At 39.4% G+C, this 9,168-nt stretch overlaps 1 protein-coding gene across 1 annotated transcript in view; it reads left to right on the top strand.

Annotated features, from left to right (window-relative positions):
- Positions 1–1,716: 1,716 nt before the first annotated feature.
- The window catches only part of CCDC170 (coiled-coil domain containing 170), a gene marked incomplete at its 3' end in the record, with an annotated part of 24,676 nt that continues 17,224 nt past the window's right edge, over positions 1,717–9,168 (top strand). Inside the window, exon 1 of the mRNA XM_027874807.1 lies at positions 1,717–1,827. Coding sequence (XP_027730608.1) covers positions 1,717–1,827 — 111 coding nt within the window. The remainder of the gene's footprint in view (positions 1,828–9,168) is intronic.

Here is a 9,168-nt window from a genome sequence, read left to right as displayed (position 1 = left end):
ATATCTATATATATGTACATATAATTTTTCCCCTCCAACTACCCTAATACTGACAAAGGTCTCATGAGTTACAAATATTATCTTTCCATGCAGGAATGTAAACAGTTCCACCTTAATAAGTCTCTTATGATTTTCTCTTTCCTGTTTACCTCTTCATGTTCCACTTGAGTCCTGTATTTGAAGATCAAATTTTCTATTCAGCTCTGGTCTTTTCATCAAGAATGCTTGAAAGTCCTCTATTTCACCGAATGACCATTTTTTCCCTTGCAGGATTATACTCAGTTTTGCTGGGTAGGTGATTCTTGGTTGTAATCTTATCTCCTTTGCCCTCTGGAATATTATATTCCATGCCCTGTGGTCCCTTAATGTAGAAGCAGCCAAATCTTGTGTTATCTTGATTGTGTTTCCACAATACTTGAATTGTTTCTTCCTGGCTGCTTGTAATATTTTCTCTTTGACCTGGGAACTCTGGAATTTGGCTACAACATTCCTAAGAGTTTTCCTTTGGGGATCTCTTTCAGGAGGAGATTGGTGGATTCTTTTAATTTCTGTTTTTCCCTCTGGTTCTAAAATATCAGGGCAGTTTTTCTGGATAATTTCTTGAAAGATGATATCTAGGCTCTTTTTTTGATCATGGCTTTCAGATAGTCCAATAGTTTATAAATTCTCTCTCCTGGATCTATTTTCCAGGTCAGTTGTTTTTCCAATGAGATATTTCACATTGTTTTCTAATTTTTCATTCTTTTGGATTTGTTTTACAGTGTCTTGATTTCTCATAAAGTCACTAGCTTCCAATTGCTCTATTCTAATTTTCAAGGAAGTATTTTCCTCAGTAAGCTTTTGGACTTCCTTTTCCATTTGTTCAATTTTGCTTTTTAGGACATTCTTCTCCTCATCAGCTTTTTGGACCTCTTTTGCCATTTGGGTTAGGCTATTATTTAAGGTGTTATTTTCTTCAGTATTCTTTTGGATCTCCTTTAGCAAGCTGTTGACGTGTTTTTCATGATTTTCTTGCATCACTTTCAGTTTTTCCTCTATTTCTCTTACTTGCTTCTCAAAATCCTTTTTGAGCTCTTCCAAGGCCTGGGACTGATTCATATTTTTCTTGGAGGCTTTGAATGTAGGAGCTTTGGCTTTGTTGTCTTCTTCTGGTTGTATATTTTGGTCTTCTTTGCCACCAAAGTAAGATAATATAGTCTGACTCTTTTTGTGCTGCTTGCTCATGATCCCAGCCAATTACTTGGGTTTTAAACTCTTTGTTAAGGTAAAAGTCTGCTTCCAATGTGGAAAATGTACTATCCCAAGCTTTGGGGGTTTGTACAGCTGTTTTCAGAGATACTTCTAGGGACATGAAAATTTTCAGTTCTTCCAAGGTGCTGTGATAAGGGACGAGGTGTTTTCTCTCCACTGCCACAACAAGCTTCACCACACCAGCATTCCTCCTCGCCCCAGAATCGCCCCTCAGGACTGTGCCCCAGATCCAAGCACCAGTAAAGCAAGATATTCCTGCCTCAGCACTGGCAAAGAGAACCCTGCATTTCCTCTCTGATCAGCCACTTGATTCCCCCTCAGTCTGTGGGCTGGAAGCTCAGGGAACAGCCACAGCCCTGGGCCGCGCTCGAGACTTGTGGCTGAGACCTAGCTCCTCTCTCACCCCAGTTACAGACTTTTCCCACTGACCTTCCAAGTTGTCTTTGGCAACTGCCACAGCTGCGCATGCTTCAGTCCTCTGAGGCCTGCTCCAGGGTTGCTGTGGCCTGCGAGCCCACCCCGAACTGCGCTCCTCTCCCAGCCCGGCCCAATACACCTTTCCGATCAATTATCCAGGCTGTCTTTGGCTGGAAATTTGTTTCACTGTGTCTTTTTGTGGGTTCTGCTGCTTTAGAATTTGTTTAGAGCCATTTTTTATAGGTATTTGGAAGGGTTTGGGGAGAGAGCTCAAGCAAGTCACTGCTTTCCCTCCGTCTTCTTGGCTCCACCCCCCATTACATTGCCTTTATGTCTATTTTTGCAGTTATTTAAAATGTTTTATTAATGCTTTTCCCTTCTTTCCTTCCTTACTCCCTTCCTTCTTTCCTTCCTCTTCCTCATTCTTCTTGTTCTTGTTATTCTCTCTCCCTCTCCCTCTCTCTCTCTCCCTCTCCTCTCTCTCTCCTCTCTCTCTCCCTCTCTCTGCCTCTCTCTCCCTCTCTTCTCTCTCCCTACTGAGACATGCTTTATGGTTGGTCACTGAATTGAGAATCTGAATTCTTTTAATGTTGTTTTCCTTTACATTGCCATCCTCACGTAAATGGTTTTCCTGATTCTGCTTACATTACTCTGCATCAATTCATACAAGTGTTCCCAATTTTATCTGAATTCTTCATATTTGTTATTTCTTACAATGACCTTCTATTACATTCATCTAACTGTGTGTTTAGCCATTCCACAACAGATGGGTACCTTCTTTGTTTTCAATTCTTTGCTACTGTGAAAACTGCTGCCTCAAAAATGACGCATCATAATTGGGCTTTTGTAGAATTAAATATTTACAATGAGTGTATATGTTTGTTTTTTTATTTGTACAATCAGAAACCAAAAATAATGCTTAAGGAATTTTTCATGATCCTCAATATCTTTTGGTATGTCTCTGTGTATAGGTGGGTCAGGGAGATGGAGAAAGATCATTTTCCCCATACTTTTTGATTAATTTTAATTATGAAAGAAATTTTTCTTTAAAATTCACAGTTTCTTCCTAGAACCTCCTTGTTTGTGAAGATAAAAAAAAAAGCAATTCTTCTTAATCAGGTTGTTTATCCTAAAAATGTACAAACAAATTAGAGAGATCTCATGATAAGAGTCAGAGAAATTACTAGGAAAACTTTAAAGGAACTAAATGTTTATGCTTTGGTAAAGTATTGCATAAGAAAAACACTGCACAAATGTTTGTAGTAAATGGAGAAGAATCATTAAGATAAAAAACTGCAAGGAGCAGCTAGGTGCCACAGTGGGTAGTGGATAGGACACCGGCTCTGGAGTCAGAAGGACCTGAGTCCAAATCCGACCTCAGACCCTTGATCCTTACTAGCTGTGCGTCCCTGGGCTAGTCACTTAACCCCAACTGCCTTGCTAAAAAACAAACAAACAAACAACAACAAAACCGCAAGAAAACAGTGTGCTATGGAAATCTTATCATTTTGGGTGTGAGTGAAATAATCAATTGGGTGAAGTCCTGGAAGAATTGGGCTAGATGAGCTATTAAGTTGTTTTCTTCTTTTGTGCTTTTATTTTACATGGATAATTAGGATGTTTCAATAGTAACGCTATTCATAATACCCCATATCAAACAAAAGCCACTTTTGTTGAGCAATTTATTAATTCCCATATCCCCTTGCACTATTGTGGATAAGGTAGAACAAGATAGGTAATGTGGTATGATGGATGTATAGAGAGAGAGGGCTGGCCTTCGAGTTGGGAAGATTTCAAATCATGCCTATGATACGTACAGCTGTGTGACTATGGGCACGTCAATCCCCAACTCCACTTATCTGTGACTGTAAAACTAGAGAAGACCTGGTATCCTGAACAAGTGGAGACAAATCATGTCAGCCCTTTCACTCCATCCTTACCCTCCTCCAAAAAAGATGAAGGATCCAATCAATAGGTAGTGAAACAAATTTTTCAATGATCAAAATGAAAACAAAGGACCACCAATTTTTGGTTTCTGTAATGAATTTACTGTATTTTTTTTTAAAAGTAGCTATAATGTCTTGCTACAAACAATAAAGATTGCTGCTCAGCTTATATTTGAGTTGTTACAAAGGTTTACTTCTGCAAGTTCAAGGACAAACTTTTTCTTTTAATTGAAGAAGGGAGTAACTCGATGCACCAGGAATTATTTACAGTATGCTTTGTTATCCAAGGTTCCCTTTTTCTTATTCCTTTGTTTTCCTTCCAATTTTTCCTTTGCAACTGGTAGTTTAGTGATGTTGATCTAAGGCAAAAGAGTTCAAAGACATGGTTTAGAAATCTTCCCTCTTTTCCTTATTAACACCACCAAAGCTAATTGTTATTGTAGTTATCACCTGATAGTTCAGATGTTGCTTGACTGAATTTTATCAAGTGTTATATACAGAAATCAAGTACTGTCTGTATAAATCACTTACCTAAATACATGAGAGTATCAAAATAAACTTTTAAAGCTTAATTCATCAGGGAAATAAAGTGTTTTTTGAATCATGCCCATCAGTTTTGCTTGTTTTTTTTTTCCTTTTAGAATCATGAGATCATAATATGCTAGCTTATGTGAATGTTAACACCAGGATAACAATTTTTGACTTGGATGTAGGTTCATGTATCTATCCTCCAAGTAATATGTACAACTTAGGAGGTGGGGTTACTATAAGCACAGGTCAGTGAAAGAACCAGAACTTGGCCTTTCCCCCAACTCTGACTCTTTGGGGTTTTGAATTTCTTCAAAGAAATCTGGTTGTTGTCCTTTCAGCACAAAGCCTTAGAGGGCTCCCTAGCAGTACAGAGAGAAGGTACAGATTCCTTGATCCTTTGGGAAAGGGGAGAGGAGCTTACCTGCTGAACCCTTGAAAACCTTACAGGTACTTTCTACTGATGGGGCAGGGTAGTTGAACAGGAATCACATGACTATATCCAGGCATAGCAAAGTTTTTTTTCTTTTTCTGAGAGCTGAATGAATAAGCGATTGAGGAAAGAAATAAGTAGCAGTTATTAAGGGGTTATCAAAGCAGTTGAGGTGAGAAGCAATAATGGTCTGGAGAATTATAGTGATCGTGGGAATAGAGAGGCAGGGAGAGATGCAAGAGATGTTGAAGTAGAATGGTAACTTGATAACTCTTGGATGTTAGAGGAGAGGGAGAAAAGCTAAAGCGCTTTCAAACAATAGAGATGAAGCAACAATGGTGGTGACGCTGCAATGACAGAAATAGTGAAATCGGGAGCAAAATTAGGTTTAGGGGGACAGATGTGAGTTCAAATCCCACTTCTGATGATTATTATCTGTGCAACCTTGGGTAAGCTACTTTGCCTTCTCAGTCTGCTCCTCTATAAAATGAAGGGATTGTACTAAATGACCCCTGAGATTCCTTTCAGATCAATGGGTCACTGTAGATTTCTGCCTCTGGTCCCCATTGTAATACTTGGAAGTGTTTGAACAGGTTGGTGAGAGTTGCAGTCAGTGTGGAAAATCAGACAATATCTCATGAAACCAAGGAAATGCTATTCAGCTCTTCTTAAACTGTGGGAGTTGCAAAAAATTTGGCAACAGTAAAAGGTTCCTGGATGTGCAACGACCAAAAATTAATTAAAAATCAAGTTTGTAACGAATCCGAGGTGTTTCCCACTGCCACTATTGAATCTTGGTTCTGAACACAAAGCATGTGCATTTTGCACTGAGCATGCCCTCAGGCCAAGTAACACCAACAAACACTGCCAAAAGGCCATGAGGGGTGAAAAAGTTTAAGAAGCCCTGCTTCTTAAGATCTATAACCCTGCTATGGGGAATGGCCATGAAGCGGAATGCTCATTATATAGTATGGTCTTTGTCTTAAGGAGATTCCTTTTCATACTCCCTTCAACTCAATATTTCTCTCTTCTTCTGGAATTATCTTTTCCCCAACATGGTAAATCACTGGTACTAGTGTAGGACGGGATGGTGGTGGTCTGCATCAATTGGTAGGTGAGGTAGAATTCAGGAGATAGATGAGGATGTCGTTGAGATAAACCACCATTCTCTGGTCCAGCAAGTCTTGAAATGCTAAGTCCATTAGCTTCTAAAAAACTGCAGGGGTATTACACAAACAGAAGAACACGATCTGGTTTTCATATTGTCATGGTTTGGATGGAGGATTGCGAAGGCACCTGTTCTCTCTGGGCAAGGAAAGTCCGTCCAGTTTGCACGTGCTCCAAAGTCCCTCTGAGTTAAAATCTACAATATCTAGCGGCTTATGAGGTTGATTTTGAGGATCAAGAAATAGTAGGCTATGAGGACTGATTAGTCTGGGTGTAGGTGAGGAATGGGGGCTGTTGTCATTCCTTTATGTATGGTGGTGGTGATGCAGGGGTCAGCTGTACTTGGTGCCCTCTTAGTTTCTCTCTTTCTTTCTCCCTCTGCCCCCACAAGTGATTCCCTCTCAGACTGAAGCTTCTCCATTACTAGATTGCCAGACTGTGTGGTCCCAAACATTTTAAACATAGGCCTTGAGATGATTCTGATTTTTTTCATCCAACCACAACATGTTTCCTGTGTGACTTTCAAATTGTTTAGGGACTCATTCACATCTAGTTTATGCCTTTGGGTGATTGATTTGATGAGGATATTAACTGAGGTGGGATTAAAACCTCACCCTAATACATAAATGATAGCTGACATTTATATAGTGCATATATTATCTTTTTTGTTCCTTATAATACCTCTGGGAAGGGTAGGTACTATAATAGATGAGGACACTGAAGCTCATAGAGGTTATGAGTCGTGTCTTACATAGTGAAGGGCAGAATTTGAATCTATCAGTTAATTAACAAGAATTTATTAAGTGCCTACTGTCAGATGACCTAATATCTATAAAACCTTAGTATAGTACCTGGCATATAGTAGGTGCTCAATAAATGCTTGTTTCCCTCTCCTTGTCCTTCCCCCCCCCCCACTATGTGCTAGGCACTGTGCTTGGCACTAGGAATAAAAAGGCAAAAATGAAGCAATTTTTGTTTTCACATTACAATTATATCAGGAAAGACAACCTGCATTTATATAGGATATGCAGAATATATGCAAAATTAATAGAAAATAGTTTTGGGAGACAGCACTAATCAGTTAGTCAACAAGCACTTATTAAGTGCCTTCTATGTGCCTGGAATTGTGCTAAGTACTGGGGATACAAAGAAAGGTAAAAGATAGTCCCTGCCTATAAGGAGCCCACAATCTAACTTGAGAAACAATTGCAAACTAATATGTACAAATAAGCTGTGTACTTGATAAACAGGAAATAATTAATGGAAGGAAGGCACAAAAATTAAGAGGGATTGAGAAAGGCTTTCTGTAGAAGGTGGGATTTAATTGGGATTTGAAGGAAGCCGAGGAAGCCAGGAGGCAGAGATGAGATGGGGAAGCATTCTAGGCCTGGGAGATAGCCAGAGAAAATGGAGAAGTGGAGTGTCTTTGTCTTATTTGTGGGACAGCAAGGAGACCAGAGTGACTGGATGGAAGACTTAGGGATGATGGTGTAAGTGTAAGAAAACTGGAAAGGTGGAAGAAGGGGCTAGAATACAAAGGGCTTTGAGTGCCAAACAGGATTTTGTATTTTATCCTGGAGGTGATAATGAAACCCCCAGAGTTTATTTAGTAGGGGGAGTGGTGGAACATGGTCAGACCTTTGCTTTAAGAAAATCATTTTGTTGACTGAGTGGAGGATGGACTGGACTGGGGAGAAACTCGTGTCAGGCAGACCAATCAGCATGCTATTATGATAGTCCCAGCTGAGGTTTTAAGGGTCTGTACCAGGGTGGTGGCAGTGTCAGAGGAGAGAAGGGGTTATATTGGAGAGCTTGAGTACCCAATGATTTAAAATGCTTACCACGATCTGGTTAGTTAGGTGCCATTTTCCTAGATACTAAAATTTCCAGTCCAATTTCCTACTTGTTTTCAACTCTATATTTCTGGCCTCCCAGTTCACTAGGTTTTTCTAGTGTAGGAGGAGAATTGTAACTCAGTGCTGTGCTGGACCAGACTGAGGTGCTAGTTGGCATTTTGCCCATTTCTTTATGAATTGCCCGTGCCATGTCTAAGGTCAAAGACGAGCTCCAGCCATTGGCCCCAGGAGAGGGATGTTTTGTTGATCACCCCTGGCACCAGGATTCTGTTGTGGAACCTCATTAGTCCTGTAGGGTGTGTGGTCAGCTGGGGACACTGTTTCCTTAGCAGAGCCAACCAGCTCAGATCAGGGATTAAGGATGAGAACTGACTGATACAGAGACAGAGATAAGTTGAGACATTACTTTTTATAGGAACACAGTGGATGCTAACCATAGCTGACACTTATTCAGGGCCAGTAAATGCCACAGCAGCTTAGAAAAACATGGCATGATTTCAAACAAAGCCATAGTAAACAGCTTGAAAGTGTGAACAGACTGGTGGTAGAGTAGGAGTCAGGAAATTTGGGTTCTCATTTTTGCCCTCCTGCTAGTAGCTATGTGATCTTGGGGCAACTCAATCTTACGGGGTCTCAGTTTTTTGATCTATCTAATGAATTTGTTGGACTTATAATTGAATAGAGATCATCTAGATCCAGGTCTCTTATAGTTCTATCCTTTTGTAAAACATTCCTGATGATTATAATTGAGTGCGAAGAAGTAAGTAATTCTGTTCTTTTAATTAATTATTAATAGCATCAGTTAGTATAGAACTTTTCCAAAGATGTAGACTTTCTTTTTTGGGAAAAGTTGTGCTATAGCCTTAATAACCAGTAAGACGTCTAAGATTTTGTCAATGAGATTATTTATGTACTACTGAGTTAAATAGCTAAGAAAGTTTTACAGTTGAAAAACAAACACAACTCAGATATTTTGTTGGAAATTCAATGATATCTTCCTCTTTCTCCTTCCTTTTGCTATCCAAGGTCAAAGGTCAGGGTTCTCAGTCACTGCTGCAGCTGTTAAAGATATGACAAACACCACACTTTGAATACACTAGATTCCTGTTAGGGTAAGGAGACCAGTGTGTGGAAAATGGAAACCACAAAATTTGTCATTCAGTCATTTTTCAGTTGCAACCCCATTTGGGGTTTTCTTGGCAAAGGTATTGGAGTGGTTTGCCATTTCCTCCTCCATTTCATTTTACAGATGAGGAATTGAGGCAAACAGGGTTAAGTGACTTGCCACCTACCTTGATTAAATATGCTTCCAAATGGTCTTTTAAATCAAATAATCAATCAACAAACATTGAGTAAGCACTGTGTACCAGACACTATACTAAGCACTGGGGATATGAAGACAAAAGTGATATAGTCTTTATTCTCAAGGGGCACATACATATGGGTATGTATATATTTATGTAGGTAACACACTTTTAACACACATTTACACATACATACACATGTGTATATAGGTATACAGACATATATGTGTATTATTGCACACACACACACATATATATATATATAT

Source organism: Vombatus ursinus, unplaced genomic scaffold (genome assembly GCF_900497805.2).
Source record: "Vombatus ursinus unplaced genomic scaffold, bare-nosed wombat genome assembly UNPS02003476.1, whole genome shotgun sequence".
In the NCBI taxonomy this organism is placed as follows: Eukaryota; Metazoa; Chordata; class Mammalia; order Diprotodontia; family Vombatidae; genus Vombatus; species Vombatus ursinus.
This window is presented reverse-complemented; position numbering and strand designations above follow the sequence as displayed.